The following is a 16,999-nucleotide window of genomic DNA, read 5'->3' as shown; positions in this document are numbered from 1 at the left end:
AATTTTTGGTTTAGTTGCATAAATTTAGTTCTCAATTCTATTGAAATAAATCTTAAACCTTACCATTTTTAGGTTGTTTTTTTTTTTAATTTTTTTTTTATTGAATGTTTTATTCCATAATTATTTAGCAATAGTGTCAAAAGTTAGTTTCTAATACTGTTTTCTATTAGACATTTTGTATTCCTTTTTTAATTGCAGATGTTTACAAGAGACACTATTATATAAATGTTATTATAATGTAAGTGTAATTTATTAACCCTTTGTTACTCCAAGAGTTAGGTCCCTGCTCAAAATTGTGCGGAAATTAACATGCTACTCACTATTCTCCAATTGAATAACAAGGGGAAACAAGTTTTTCGATGCAGGAAAGCTTGATGCTAAAAATTCAGAAAAAAGCCGGGACTAACTCTCAGAGGGTCAAAAATTACGAGTATATAATATATAATAAAATGTTGTGTAATAGGGAAATGTAAAAAATGTAGTTGTAACAAAGTAAGAACCATCAATTTACTCATTTACAGATTTAATTTGAAAAATGGTGATCTCAAAAATTATTTTAAAATCTATAAATAAAATTAAAAAGAATATAGTAGAATTTTTTTTTTTTATGTTAAAAAGTGAAACGTATTTTTAAACTGATCTGCTTAAAGCAATGTATACCAATTTACCAATGTAACAAAGTAATATTGTTAAATTACTTTTTTTGCTGACACATGAGACAAAATTCATTGAAACCAAAATATCTTTATTATATTTTTATATTTTAACTAAAGAATTTTTTTTATATTTTATTACAACTATAAATTCAAAAAAATAATTATTATAGTAAGAATCGAACTGAAAGTCAATCTTCATTCAAAACAAACACAATGTTCTTCTTTAATACCTATACACATACCATATCTATGCCCAGAGACCTTGCATTGTCTGTTACATGATGGTTCGTCTGGACATTTATCTTCAGAAGGAGATTCGGTAAAAATAAGATCTAAAATACAAAATTAAGACAACTTTATTTAAGAGCATGATTAGTACCAAATAATATTGTCTATGAGTGACTCAGTTCACTCACAGAACAATTAACCAGGTGCTAAACACGTTTGTAATTATTTATGGGACTTTTGAGACATCAATTTTGTAAGAACTTTGAATCTATAACGTCTTTTTGACGTCATCGGAGAGCTTAGAGTATGAACAATTGTATGTTACATTTTAGTGGATCTTTCTTAAATTAACTATAAAGTTTATACGTTGACACTAATAAATGAGGATAAAGTCATGTCTTTATTTCTTATTTGATTCTCCCTATTGATCCCCTCTTTAGGCATTTTTATGTGCGAAAAGATATTTTCTTCAAGGTTACTAATCGGCTATCTGTCGCCAAATTCACTTGGAATTTTCTTCCACTTCGAAAATGCTCAAATATTGTCTCTTGGTTTCTTCATTTCCTTCATCCTTCGAGAACTCGTCACCCTGTCGGTGTAGTGCTTGGTCGAAGCTTCGAGAAAGAATATTCATTGGGGAAGAAGGCTAGCTTCCGTAAGCATAATGCAAACCAGTCTCTAAAGGTTTGGTGTTGTCCCTGTGTTCAAAAGATAAAACAACATTTAGGGGCACAACAACAGAAGTTCTTAAAATGGGATTGCACTCTCTCCTAATTTTTTCTCCTCTGGGGAGGAGAAAGTTCTCGTTTTATTTATTGTTGGTACGTTCTGTATTTTTACGCTATTGCTAAACAGTACTGTATGATTAGTTAAGATATTTCGTTGAGAATGCATTTATACCACCCATGTTATTTAAATCATCTAACATTTTGACATAGAAAGAACGAGTAAAATAGCGGGAGATAGCGTACCCAACCATACATGTAGAGTTGTCCAACAAGCGGTTCACTGTTGACGTACCTCCTCGACTGTCACTTTGCTTCATATGCGCATGCGCAGGATCTCCTTTGGTATAGGACACCGCACCGAAAAGTTCCCCACGTTAGTTACGTATTCAAAGAGCTGAACTTCTTCTTCTTTCTATATTCTTTGGTTTCGATTCCCCAAACTAATGGTCAGACTGAAGCTTCTCCAATCGTGTCTCCTCCGTTGTGGTTTGTCATCCAGTTTAATGCAATGTCTCTAGTGGTTTCAAAAGCCAAAAAGATTCATGGATGGTTGAGTGGTTGGGAAGCGTAGTGCAGCAACTGGGGGAGGTGATTGCTACCATCATCCGCTTTTAATCTAAACTGTATTAATGTAGTGTGCTCATGACAATATATTGTCAGTGAATTATTATTAAGATGCATCCCAAACCGTCACCAATAGTGTTTCTATAGTGCAGCGTTAACAATGAAACCATCTATATTTCCAAATTTAATGATTTAGTAAAATAAATTAATGTTAAATAAAATAGAACCAAGAATAGGAGGGCTCCCCTAGCATAATGGAATAAGGTTCTAAGTGATATAAAAATTCCATTTAACATTTCTCCCCTAAGCTCTTCAACTTATTAACCTGTTATCGAGTTAGTCATTAACCTCAAATATATAGTCCAGAAGAATAAATTTCTTAAAAAAATAATTTTATCTTTTGAGTCGTTACAAAAAAAAGTAAAACAGTTAAGGATTTTCGAGTATAAATGTGTGATAATGATCTTTTGAATTCGTCGATAAACTGTCTTTAATTAGTTCTGGGATTTAAAGTCAACTACATCTTGTCAGAGATTAGAGTGTGTTTATAATATGATATTAACAAGCTGCTGGCATACCGTTTTTGTCATTGCATTCTAAGTTCTGTAGCTATTTTTTTTCTTTACAACTACAAATTCGTACATTAAAACTCTTTTTCCGCACCAACATTACAATTTATATTCAATTTTCACAAAAACTGACTCATTTCGCAAGCGTTGAAAAAAGTCATTAAAATTTTTAAAAAAATTTTAAATAAATTCTTTTTTTATAAATTATACAAAATATTTATAAACAAATTCTATAATCTTAGCTTTGATTTGAATGTTAGCGTTGACCTAGAGCTGCACTAAATTGCTATCTGCGGTGGTCTCTGATTCCAATTTATGCACGCAATATATTGCCAGGGTTTAAAATTGGAGAGCAAATAAATGGTAGTGGTGATCAGTCGATCTTCGTTCCACGCTTTCCAATCGCTAGGCCAACCATGAACTTTTCTCGATTCTTAGAGCTGCCACTCGATAGAAAAAAAAAAGCCATTCGTCACCCCACCTTCTACAAGGAGAACCAAAGTTATGAATTAAGAGGACTCTATCCATCATCGAGATTGCACGATACGTAATGTTTAGCATAAGGCATTAGAAAACTAAGGCAAAATTTTTATACCTTCTGAAACTGTTGAAGATGTATCAGAAAATTCTTGGTTGGCATTTTCAAAAAACAAATTGATTATTCGTAATTTTGATTGCTTTGATTCTGAAATAGAAAAATCATGATACTTATAAGCGGAACAAAATTACTTAATGTTTCATGAAACCTTACGGTATTTATGTTTAAATTTTGTTTTAGCCATTTTAAATACACTTTTAATTAGATAAAAAAGAGTGCAATGAAAATTAAAAAGGATTAATTAAAAATTAAAAAAATATTTTGAAAGCTTGTTTTAAGAAAAAAATATATCATAAATTAAGTTTTTTAATCAATATACCATCATAGGACGAATCTGAGCAATCAGCAGGTAGTATACAGCTTCCGTCTGCTCCCCTCACGTAACCAGGAAGACAGAAGCAACCAGGCACACACTCATCAGTGCATACTGGAAATGGTTCTTGATAATTTAAGCAACTTCGAGGACAAGCAGTACCACAAGTGTCGTAATATTCGCTTAGGGAGCATTCTTCTGATACTACAAAAAGGAATTTGATATTTTACTGTACTTTTTAAATTCCTTATTATTCCCTTTTTTCCAAAACATTCTATAAAATTATGCAAAAAGTTAAAATTTGTATTGCGGAAATAAGTGTGCGTGTGTATTTAATGTAAGCTTAGTGTACAAAAAGGGGAGCACCCTAAACAACTTTTGATCATATGATCAGATTTTAACGAGATAAAAGACTCAATCATAATATATAATTTGAGGTCCTTGCCTGAAATGTTCTAATTAATGAGCGAATGATACTTCAAATTACGAAACCAGATACAAAAACATACTTTCTCTGAAAAAAATACCCTTTTTTATAGATTATGCGGGTGGTGTAGACGCAATTTCAAAAATATTTACCCACTTGTTCTGACACGAACCCGGTTTCGGAAAACTTTCAGCACGGCAGTGGGTTATGTACTTGGTTTTTAAAAGGAAACAAACGAATTTGGGAAGTTTCCTAGCCTCCTTTTTCTATAAATATCCCTAAACTTGACCTTAGTAAAAATTTTAAAAAAAATTGAACTTGAGAGAACATCACGAAAAACAAAAAGTAAAGATTTTATTTTCGGTTACTTAATTACAAACTTAACTATATACGGATTTATTCCATTTTTTTTAGTATCATTGTGTAAAATTCAACTTAAATTTCAATGACATAAAGCTTCCATTCAGCCTTCTTACCTTACGTTATGTTCTGCAACTTACGTTATCAAATTTTGCAGCATCTATGTTAGATTAAACTAAATTTTGTACAATAATTATCTTTATCTGACTACGGTGAGGTAGCAGACTAGTTAGGATTCACGAAGATAGTGCTGCAGATTCACTCCGTAAATTCTGCTGCAGGGGAGAGGAGATCGAGCAGGTGGGAAATTTGGGTCACTTACTGTTAATTTCACTGCTCCCGTATTTCACTATTTCTCGGGAGTTTTTCCAATGAATCCAAAACTTTTTGTCCAGTGAATACAAAACTTTTTGTCCAGTGAATACAAAACTTTTTGTAAAATTCGTTTAGCGAAGGATAATTCCAGGTAAAAGATTGTTCTTAATAATTTTTTATTTTTATTTTATATGATAATCAAACGAAATAATTAGATTCGATAAAAATAATGAACAATTATTAAAATTAATTTTTACATCTTTGGATAAATGAACTTCATCCTTGTGTGCAAGAATTTTTCGATTCGTTTAAAAAAGTTCAATTTTGAAATAAATGCTGAGGGGTCAGTTCTCCTACGTAAACTAATGAAAACAATGGGGAATTTTTAGAATCAAGAATTTAAATTCGTCATAAATATACTTACTCTGAAAAAGAACACTTTTGCATTGGATTTCGTTTCTTAAAATACGGCCTGCACTAATTAATTAGCATATTTCAGATTAGGATCTCGAACTATTAAGATTGAGTCCTGCGCATGAAAATCCAATCATCTAATCAAAACCTAATCAGTGTGCTCACTTTTTTATTTTGAGCACTGCACACAAACTAATTATTAACGCTAATATTTATCAATTATTTTGATAGATAATATGATTTGCTTTAATCTCAAAAGTAATGTCAATATAGTGCAGCCACCGTAAAAAAATGATTTGTGACCAAATAAGAGAACTAGTTTAAAAATTAAAGCAGGTGTTACAGAAACAGGTTATAAATTATATAAAAAATATAATTTATAACCTGTTCCTGTAACTTATAACACTCGTATGTTGTTCCTGAAGATATGCGTGATTATCCTCCAGGTAAAATTCTTTCTTATAAGTACTATTTCCATGTGATCAAAACTGTCCTTAATTTAAGACTATGAGATTGTGTTCATATTTTAAATAAATGTTTTTCACCTTGTACTGAAAAAGACTTCTTCTCAAGTGGGCATCGTTCTAAGGGGATGCATTCTCCAGAGGGGCCAATTACATGTCCTTCATCGCAGACACAACCCGGTACACATATAAGAGGACAAATAATGTGTTCTTTGTAATTTGAACAACTTTTTTGACACAATGGTAGACCATTACATGAGGAAAAGTGTTCATTACTTCGGCAGACTCTAGACAATTTATCTGCAAAGAAGAATAAAAAAAAGTTTAGATTTCTCAATTGAACTTGGAAATATAAAGCACATGACTGTGCACATAATTTAAAGATAAGAAGAAACACATAATTTAAAGACAAGACAGAGAGCTGCATACTATAGAACTAATACACTAAGAGAAAAGGTTAACTAGAATAACTAGGAAAAACTAGATACAATAAAAATGAGAAGTGTCTAGTAACAATTTATTGTTTCATTAAATGACTTTACTAAGAATACCATAGGGATTAAGACACTAAGCTGTTATTGTAAATGACCGGAGATCTATCCCGGATTGACTTTCAGCCCACCCCGACTCATATCGATGGGGACCAACTAATATGAGGCATAAACGCGACCGTTGCTCAATGTTGAGTATGTTACCATCATCATGCTGCTTATTTTGTCTTAATAGTAACTTTACACCAGATAGTAATATTCTTTTGAGAATCATCCAGAGGTTGCAATGCACGTTGCTAACATGTAGGACCAGTTGTCACAACTTCTTAACTACTTATTTCAGCTCAATGAAATCAAATTTTAGGTCTGTATATCACTAAGAGACCTGTCTGCCATTATACCTTTATAGCTCAGTTTGTTCGTTCGATTCCCTAACTATTATTTCGCATGCTTCTACTCCCACAAGTAATGGACACAAATATAGTTATTATTATTATTATTATTATTATCATTATTATTATTATTATTATTTATCAATCTATGTTCAATCACATTTATTAATGNTTATTATTATTATCATTATCATTATTATTATTATTATTATTATTATTATCATTATTATTATTATTATTATTGTTGTTGTTGTTATTATTATAATTATTATTAATATTATTATTATTATTACTTATCAATCTATGTTCAATCACATTTATTAGTGTTTGTCCAGTAGTTTTTAAGATAATCGATCAAACTGAAATATCTCTCAATTTTGAACTGTAGTGCATTCAAAAATTTAAGCTAACTTTTTAATAAACCTGTTCTGATAAAATTAAAGTTTTTGGAATCTCAAGAAAAATTGCATATCGTATGAAAATACTGAATTAAAATAATTTTTTCATAGATTCGGTTTTAAAGCAAACACAAGTTGAATAGCTTACTCTTTGATTGAATAGCGAATTCAACAGATGGGATTCTACACTGTTCAACTGGTACACATTTTCCAGACCTTCCTCTAACAAATCCTTCATCGCAAACACAACCAGGTTCACAAGTTGAATCGCAAGAGATTTCCTTGTCATAATTTGAACAATTTTTCTGACATTCTTCATGGCCCTCACAAGGAGAGAAGTGCTCATTTCTTCTGCATTTATATTGAACATTAACTAAAAATAAGATATAAAATATCACTGTGAGCGCTTAAATTATTACTTTTATTACAGTTCCTTAACTATAACATAATATTAAATCATTTCTTTGAGAGTCGCCTTCAGACATAAAAAATATTATGCTTCATAGTTGACCAACGGAGAATAATATAAACGTCTTCCTCTTATTCATTAAACGACTAATTATTTCATTTTTTTGAATTATGTTCTATTGAACTTAATTACCAATTTCTGAATTTAGAGGTAGATGAATTTCTTTTTTAAAATTTTTTCAAAGTTCAAAGTTTTCAGACATTAAAATTCCTTCCACTGAATAAAATGAAATAAAATATAATCAAAATGCTAATTACATACTTAATAAGTAAAGAAATGGTTGGGTAGACAGATGGTGATGAGCAGGTTAACATGAAGAAAGAAGAATCGTTTTTCTGTTTAAAGGTGACCCTTCTTTTTACATCGGAATGTTCATTCCAGAATGTTCACCTTAGAATTTTCGTTCTTTCCTAGCATTTCATTAAAGATACTTTTTTTTAATTGGTAAAAGTTCAGATGTAATGCATATGATCCTTTAACTAAACTTTACAAATAAATAGTTTCCCCTACTGTTATGTTTAATTTACAATTGCAGATAATACTTATTTTTAATGTAATTATTCCTATTTTCGATCACGATTTGCAAAACCAACATGAAAGTTTACTTCTTAGCAAAATAAATGTTATCAACGTGCTTTTAAGAAAAGATTGATGACGTATTAAACAGCAAGAGTAGAATACCTAAATAAAATTTTAGTGCAAAAAAATTACTATTTTTACTATAAAAGATTACTTTTGAAAGGCTGGTATTACGAAAACTTGTGATAGGTTTCACTTTCATTCGAGTAATTATCATGGAAAATAATTTTAAACATATAGAATTCATAACAAGATTTTTTTAACCTCCAAAAAGAAGACTGATTTCTGACTCAATTTTTTTCAATGGTTCAATTTAAACGAGAGCAGCAAGGATAGCAAACAAATTTGATATAATTTTTTTTTATTTTCAATGAGCTGCACAATCAGTCTTCCCAATGAGCAGACCTAGTGCGTTCTCCAGAAGTGGTATCCACTCTTTCAGGACCACCACAATGGGTGAGATACCATTGGTCATGTTAATTTAGACGTCTAGTTTCTGCCACACTAGATGGCAACACCGAGACTCTATTTGGATGCACAAGGAATTTAATTTCGCCAGAAATGCCAAGAGCCAATAAGGCACTCCAGGGATCTTTTACATGCCGCATAATCATACGACATGGCTTCTGAGGATTTTCTGCATCACGAAAATCCGGTGTCTAGGCCGGGGATCGAACCCGCATACTTGGGCTCAGAAGGCCGACGACAAACCAACTGCGCAACCCAACCACAATTTCATATAAAATGAAAATAAAATATTTTTTCAGTATTGAAACTTGCATTATATATTTTTTTTCACATTTATAAAAATGAATATTCATATTAGGAATTAATATATTCGGACAAAATGTAATAATCAAATAAATAATCGAGTACTTTTCATAGGTTCTTCATCTTCAATGGGAGGACATTCACTAACTGGAATGCAATTGCCTTCCGGTCCTCGTGTAAAGCCCCAGTCACACAAACATCCTTGGACACAGATATCAGGACAAATTAAAGCCTTGCTCCAATTAGAACAATTTCTTTGGCAGAGTCCAGTGCAATATTCCCAATGCTCATGGAGAGGACAGTTGCGGTCATCGGGTGCTATTGAACGAGAAAATGATAAGAAATCGATCAGCATGTTTTGCTTTTGTATTTCTACCAGAAAACAAGTTTAAAGTACGTAAGTGCAAACTTGCAACTTGCACTAACAAAACTTGCACAGCTGAGTTTCATTCAAATATATCATACTCAGTGAGACTTTTGCACTGAAGTCTTTCAGTGCAATTTACCAGTCAATGCAAATAGGATATTAGAGCTTAAGTACGTTGTGCTTTGAATTATTTTCAAGGAATTTTGTAATACATTTATTATAGAAAAAAAAATGGTATTAGAGCCTAAGTATTTTGTATATTGAATTACTTTAAAAGTATTTCGTAATAATTTGAGTCTTGAACAAAAAATAATATTTGAGGCAAAGTATTTTGTTTTGTTTTTTTAATTATTTTCATTGCATTTTATAATAATTTGATTCTTGAACAAGAATAATAATAAAAACCTAAGCATTTTGCATTTTGAGCTGCTTTCAATGAATTTTATATTAAATTGATTCGTGATAAAATTAAAATGGTATGAATTAAATATCATTAGTTTTACTTATCATACTCTATGAGACTTTAGCACAAGAATCCTTCAGCGCAATTTACTTGTCAGTGCAAACAAGATATTAGAGCCTATGTATTTTGTATGTTAAATTATTTTTAACACATTCATAATAAATTGGCTCATTGGTTCCTTAACAAAAATAATACTGGATCCCAAGTAATTTGTTATATTAATTATTTTCAATGATATTTATAATAAACTGATTCTTGAGCAAAACTGATCCTGATATTACAAAACGTCAATTTGAACTTTTGCCTATGGCAGGTTAAGTACATGGTGAAAATACAAGACTTTAAAAATAAGTGCGTTTTCACGACATTTAGTCTGGTTACTGTTTGCGATAAATAGCTGCCATTTAAAAAAAAGCATAATTAATGTTTTTAATTGTTCACAAAAAAATTGATTTTCATTTAAAAAAATTGTTTTTCCAAAATATAGTTCTACTGATTCAAAAACATAAAATTATAGAATGATGATCTAGATCAGCTGTTCCCAATTGCTCTCAGTTATCGATCCTTAAGCGAACGACTTTTCTACGGTGGAACCCCGACTTCAGTAATAAAATTAATTAGCATTTCTGAGCGTAAAAATTAAAGAATGAATTCAAATAATTTTGACAATATTTATTCAGAAAAATGAATTTATCTTTTTTATCAATAAATGTTCTTAATATTAATTCAAACTGCTGTGAAACGAAATAAATGTGTTTTAAGAGTTGAAAATAATTATCAGCGAAACGAAAACGTATTTCTTTATTATTGAATTTTCATGGAGAAAAAAAGAGGTAAAATTACTGCACTGTTAATGGTATTTCCGCACAGAAAAAAACAACACAATTCTGATTAATGAAACCAAAATATACGACATTTAAACCACTCTTTTCGCTATTTTTCTGTTCATATGGTAACGGTTTACCAAAAATTTTGCTTTTTTTTCTTTCTTTCTTTCCTTTTTTTTTTTTTTTTTTTAATTTGCTGCTGTACAGCCGACCCAATTTTTGGGTTCATGACTACTAATGTTCAACTCCGTAGCCCTGAAATTTTGAACTCAATCCAAGAAACAAGAGAACTCCTGGATCAAGTATTTGGAAAATTCGCCTTCATGGAGGACATTTTTTTGAGGAAACTAACCCGCGCAAACGTTACATGCAGAGAAAAACCACGAAAACCTCAAACGGTTATGCTTACTCCAACCCCTTATCCGTCTACCAGAGGATATTTTAAGCCAGCACTGTGGTCGGAGCAAACCTTGTACAAAATTCGTATCAACCAGCCATTGCTGAGATTCGAACCCGGTTCAACTCATTGGATAGCGAAAGCTATTTCCTCTGATTTCTGATCTTTAAAATAATATTTCCTCTCACCATACTTTAGTAGAAAGCAAAAAACTGAAAAGTAACTATAAATAAATAAATGATTTTCATACCACGGTCTATGGTGTCATGATAAAACACAATATTTACCAAATTTTATCACACATTATAAAACCTTATTTCATTTTTAATTTTACCAAAACCATTACCAAAGAGCATCGTTAAAAATTACCGAGCTCTTAAGTGTTTCCATAGAGCTAAAAACACGGTGAATTTTGCAATATTATAGTAGTTTTGACCATATTTTTTAGTATAGCTATTTTACATTTTGAAATAAAAATCTGGATGGAAAATAATATGCAATTCTTATAAATACGCTCCTTTCAAAGTTCATTCAATACATTGTTATTAGGAAAGAATAATATTTTTTTGTTGTTACTTTTTTCCACTGGCATTTTACTTGAATAATTTTATAAAAATAACTGAGATATTAAATTATTGGATTATTTACAGGATATAAATAACATTGCAAGCATTAAAAATGATTACAGGTAGAAAAAAAAAAAGAGTCCGAACCCTCGGAACCCCTCTGAACCCTTCCACGGAACACATTTTTGGGAACCTATTTTTACTTGTAGTTGCATTGATATATTAAGCACAGTTCAGTTTCCCTGTTTTTAATAAAGATTTGTTAGCAGAAATATTTTATGTAATATAACAAGAAATATGGAGAATGTACGTTTAATTAAACCTTATTATAATTATTAGTTGAAAATGTGTTGTAAGAAATTCAATCAATTTTTCAAATTTTCTACAGCTGAATCTTTCAAAACAGCTTCGTAATCAAAAGAATAATCTGGGACTGAATTTTCAAAAATTGACAAGTAATCAAAAGGACTTTCTGGTTCTCTTATGACACGTTATAAAACATATCGAAACCAAAATAATTATACAAAAAATAATTAGAATTTTCAAATTGCATGGTAATAAAATACCTCCTTAAATGAAAATTACTATTAAAATTTTTAAATATTATCTTTTTTTAATATTACTGCTTTCTTAGTATCATCTCAAGTTGCATTTATTATTTTTTATAAGTTAAATAATACTATTTTTACTTACGATAAAGTATATATTTGATAGATGATCCAAAGTTTTCATTTTCTAGAGCTGAATCTTTCAAAACTGCTTGGTAATCAAAAGAACCTTTTGGGACTAAATTTTCAAAAATTGACAAATAATCAAAAGCACTTTCTGTGCTTCTAGTGACACAATATCAAACATGTCGAAACAAAAATAATTATACAAGGAATTATTTTAATTTCCGAATTGCATAATAATTAAATACCTCTTTATATGAAAATTATTACTATTATTAATATTATCTTTTTTTTAATGTAACTGCGTTTTTAGTAGCATCACATGCTGCATTTCATATTTTTTATGAGTTTAATAATACTATTTTTACTTACGGTAAAGTAAATTTTTGATATATGATCCAAATTTTTCATTTTCTAGACCTGAATCTTTCAAAACAACTTCGTAATCAAAAGAACCTTCTGGGACTGAATTTTTAAAAATTGACAAGTAATCAAAATCACTTTCTAAAGTTGAGTCCTCAACAGTCCATCGATAATCAAAAGTGGTTTCAGCAATTGAATCCTCGGTAGTTGATTGATAATCAAAATTACTGTCTGATTTTGATGAATCTTCATATGTTGATTCATATGACTCAGTTGAAAAAGATAATGAAACGGAGAAGATGACAATAAACGTCAGCCATTTTAAAACCTGCATTCTGAATTTTAAAAAGAAATTAGAACCAAAACCAATACAAAGTATTAAACGTAGCTGTTTATAGAAACTTTTAAATGTATCTTATAAAGATGAAAAGCTAAACGCACTATTTAATCACATTCTTATCTATTTCGGTAATGCAATTTTGTGTATGTTACGCACAATTTTTGATGACCAATCTTTAACACATACGACGTCAGCAAGAATATAGCATCCATTATTCAGATCTGCGCTTACATTTATAGAAATTGTTCTTGTTTTTTGGGAAATTAATATGGCGTCTTTTGCATAAGTACTATTTTTTTAAAATCACGATAGCTAAAAATCAGAATTTGTTGTTTTGAAAGGAATAAAAATATTGTCTGCAAAAATCAGTATATAAATTCAGTAAAGTTGCACTGGAAAAAAATTGTGGTCATAAAATTATACAAATAAGAAAAAATGATGAAATTGACTATATTTCATGGGAACACCAAAAAGCTCTGTCACTTTTACCGAAGCGCATTTGTAATAAATTTGATAGAATTAACATTAAAATATGGTTGTAATAATGTGTGATAAAATTCAGTAAATGTGATAATTTCATCATGAATTCATAGAATGGCATAAAAACCATTTATTCGGATAAATTTTCTTTTCTGTTTTCTATTTTTTTATTAAATGTGTGGTAATAAGAACTATAATTTTAAGAAATAAAACCGTTACTATATGAATGAAAAAATTACCAATCGAACAGTTTAAATACCGTATATTTTAGTTTTATAAACTAAAATTATGATTTTTTTTATGAAAATTGTCGTTACTATACGGTGCGGTTATTTTACCAGATTTTTTTTCTTCGAGTGGGTTAAAATTAAATTTTTAACTTACTGTGACTGAAAATATTGTTGAACTTTATGCGAAAACTTTAATATTCATGCTTGCAAAATTAATTCCAATTTAAAATTTATTTTAATGTTTCCTTCCTTTTTTTTAAATTGAATATATATACTCAACCATATATTATATTTTGATATACTACACTATTTTACAATAGAAAATAACTATCGACAAATTAAGGGGCCCACAATGCGGAAACAGTAAAATTTTCCTTTTCCTTAAATTATTATTTTTCTTTTTTCTAAGTGCGAATAATAGCATAAAAATTTAAAAATTCTGGCTCATATGCTGTACATATAAATGGTTCCATCTTAAAAAAAAATTTCACACCATAATAAAACTGTAAATAATAATTGAAGGTGCCACAGACTCGTTGCTTACTTATAATATTAAGATAGTATTAAAACAAAATTAATCATTAAAATTACTAACAAATTATAATTTTAAAATTTTTTCCATACTTTTTGAAACTTTCTGTGACAAGCTATTGGGTTATCACAATTCGAAATAGTTTGTTTTTTACGAAATTAAAATGATTAATTATAGCTTTCCTCATACCTGCAGTCTACTTCATTTAACAAGGAAAATGTTACCAATAAATTTGGATAAAAATTCTAGATTATCAGGGACCAAAACGCAAAAAGCGAAGGTCATGAGTAGAAAAAACACAAAAATATTTGCACAAATGAAATTTGTTAAATAAACTTAAAAAGAAAAAAAGAAGAAAAAAATTTGTCTTTTTAGAAAAATTATATTTGCGAAGTTTCTTACAGCTTACAAAGTTTAAAATTTATTAAAAAGTGTACATTTCCGAGAGTAAAATTTAAATCATGAGTTATTATGAATTAAAAGAACTAATTCATTAAATAGGATAAAAAATAAAATATATAAATGTTTGGTCAGACTCAGATCAAACACAAAACTAAGCATTTGAATAATGCAATAATGCATACAGACAAAGCAAACTTATACACATCCAGATAAATAAACAATTAGCAGTAATTAACTTGATCTGGCAAATATAATTATAAACAATTCTCAAAATTCATCATAGCTAAGACAGTCTCCTCCTTTATCTAATAATTTATGGATTATATGCCTTTTAGTAAGCAGACTGATAGCCAGGAAATTATTTTATAAAAATTTTAAAGTCATCAAAGCATTTTGATTATGCGAATTATGTGCATTCTAAAAATTATGTGAATTAATTATGAAATTTATTAGGTGGATTTCAAAAAGCAAATATTACAACAAAACACTCGACATATTAAATTACTAATATTTACTTGAAAATATGTCATTCTTCATTTCTGTAAGAGATAAGATTATTAATCAATATCTTTTTCAACCCATTAGTACTCGTGCTCCATTTTAGAGGACCGTGGTCAGAAATTATTTTACCGACACAAAAATTATTTTTTTAACTTTTTCTTTCAACTTTTTTCACTGGTATAGAGCGTTCCGTAAGTCATGTAAATTTAGTTTTTTTAATTTACCTGAAAAATGGTTTTTACGATAAAGTAATGATTTTCAAATCCCTTCGTGGTTCTTTTTTAGAAGTCGTAGTCAGAAAATATTTTGCAGACAGAAAAATTATTTTATTTACAAACAAAATATTTTTTTATGCAAAATTTTGTATCTTCAACTTAAATTATTGTTTGTATATTTGATCAATGTTACACAATTATCAAGTGCTCATTTGATAATGTAACGATTTTCTTTCGAATTTTTCGCATTTCCAAGGTTAAATTTGTTACTTTGTTTTATTATTTAGTAATTAATTCATTAGAACTCGAAAGATGAACAGTTTTTTTCTAAAGTTTCGGCCGAAATAGAAGCTCTGGCCGAAATATTGAAGTTCTGGCCAAAATAGATTGAACATTGATAAAAAAAATTATTTTTTCAAGCATGAAATGAAACAATGAAATATTTTTTTTTAAAAATTTTTTTTGCATTTTTATAATTAATTTCATAGCATGAAATGTTCATAAAAATTTTTTAATTAAAACTGTGGCGATGAAGGACTGAACAAGTTTTCTAGTGAAAAATAACTCAATTTTTTTATAAAACTTTTTTGATTATATTTTATTTATGTGGAGTTTTCTGCAATTACAATTTAGGAAAACTTTAATAACTATAATCACAACATATAAGTGAAACCCCTCTAACTTCAAATCCTATTTACTGTTGATAAATAAAAATTAAAATTGGCATTAGATAATATAATATGAATAAATATAACTTGAAAGTAATTTTTTGTAACATTAAAATTTAGAGAAAAGCATTAAATTAAAATAAATTTTAAAAAGTACAAACTTGAATGCAAACGTTTTTACGCACGTTTATACGTAATTGAATAAGACAAAAATTGACTTTACTTAAAAATTTTAAAACATTTCATTTACATACGTGTTAAAGTAATCAGATGAATTTACAAAAGTACTTTTAAATATCTGCACTCTGACACGTGCGTTAACATTCAAAAAAAAATCATGCTGAAAGAAATCCACTGTCTGAATGATTAGACTAAACTGTTTAAGTGTCTGATTTTGAAAGTTAAAAAGTTGCTATCATGTATTCGTGCATGTTTATCAACTTGCCCTTGAGTCTCATAGATTTTTTGCGTTAGACTGAAATAAATTTTAACAATATCTTAAAAATTTAACAATCTAAACTATCATTAATAAAGCTCTTTTCGATTAATTATAAATAGCACAGTCAAGTACATCGTTTGTTTCGCACCGTTTTATTGTTGTTATTATTAGATATTTACATAATTTGACTATGTATAACGTTTTTTGTGTGTGTTTTTTACTCCTTTATTATTATAATAATTATTTAAATAACTTGATTTTATAAATATTGTATTGTATTTTTCAAACATAAGTAAAAATACTAATCAAAATAATAAATAGTTTTTCAAACATCAGTAAATATACAACTTCTTTAAAAATGGATTTTTTAAAAATTATTTAACCAATTTCGCTCAAATTTCGCATTTTGCCATGAAAAATTACATACTTTAAAATTATGAATAAAACTTTTATGCCTTACAATTGAAAATTTTTTCGTCTATTATTTAATGAAATAATAAAAAATATTAATATTTACTAAAATTTTGTATACAATACAATTCAGAAATTTTTCAAATATTATTTAATAAAATAATGAAAAAAATATTGACTAAAATTTAATTTTTGCATGGAATTATTCTTAGATAAACGAATTTTATAAATTGTGTTCAAACATTTTTCAATTTGTTTAAAGATTTCCCGAGGCATGGCGAAATACGCAAAAAGTAAAATTAATGTTAAGGGGTCCAAAATTTGGACCGCTCTCCTGGCCAAACTATGAGGACCATATTTCCCAGATATGATATATATATATATATATATA

At 28.8% G+C, this 16,999-nt stretch overlaps 1 protein-coding gene across 2 annotated transcripts; it reads right to left on the bottom strand.

Moving 5' to 3' along the window:
* Nucleotides 1–724: 724 nt before the first annotated feature.
* LOC107446757 (zonadhesin-like) lies at nt 725–12,940 on the bottom strand. Of its 2 annotated transcripts, none has more exons than XM_016061506.4 (7): nt 12,400–12,940; nt 8,842–9,054; nt 7,066–7,290; nt 5,718–5,936; nt 3,663–3,860; nt 3,341–3,430; nt 725–988 (listed from the first exon to the last, which is right to left on the bottom strand). In XM_016061506.4, exons 1-7 carry the CDS (start codon nt 12,722–12,724, stop codon nt 852–854), a joined length of 1,407 nt encoding a protein of 468 aa, XP_015916992.2. In that variant the 5' UTR covers nt 12,725–12,940; the 3' UTR covers nt 725–851. The 2 variants fall into 2 exon arrangements, with proteins under 2 accessions (XP_015916992.2, XP_042901335.1); XM_043045401.2 differs by having other exon boundaries at nt 3,341–3,421; nt 12,400–12,833.
* Between the last annotated feature and the right edge of the window lie 4,059 nt (nt 12,941–16,999).

The sequence above is a fragment of the Parasteatoda tepidariorum genome, chromosome 1 (genome assembly GCF_043381705.1).
Source record: "Parasteatoda tepidariorum isolate YZ-2023 chromosome 1, CAS_Ptep_4.0, whole genome shotgun sequence".
Lineage (NCBI taxonomy): Eukaryota > Metazoa > Arthropoda > Arachnida > Araneae > Theridiidae > Parasteatoda > Parasteatoda tepidariorum.
The sequence above is the reverse complement of the archived record's forward strand: the minus strand, read 5'-3'. Positions and strand labels throughout refer to the sequence as shown.

Bases quoted from the DNA above. Each gene is read 5' to 3' on its own strand.
- LOC107446757 (XM_016061506.4), bottom strand. From the start codon at position 12,724: ATGCAGGTTTTAAAATGGCTGACGTTTATTGTCATCTTCTCCGTTTCA. The intron at 9,055-12,399 runs GTAAGTAAAAAT...CTCGTTCAATAG, and splicing joins TATCAAAAATTTACTTTACC to CACCCGATGACCGCAACTGT. The intron at 3,431-3,662 runs GTATATTGATTA...TTTCTATTTCAG, and splicing joins CTCAGATTCGTCCTATGATG to AATCAAAGCAATCAAAATTA.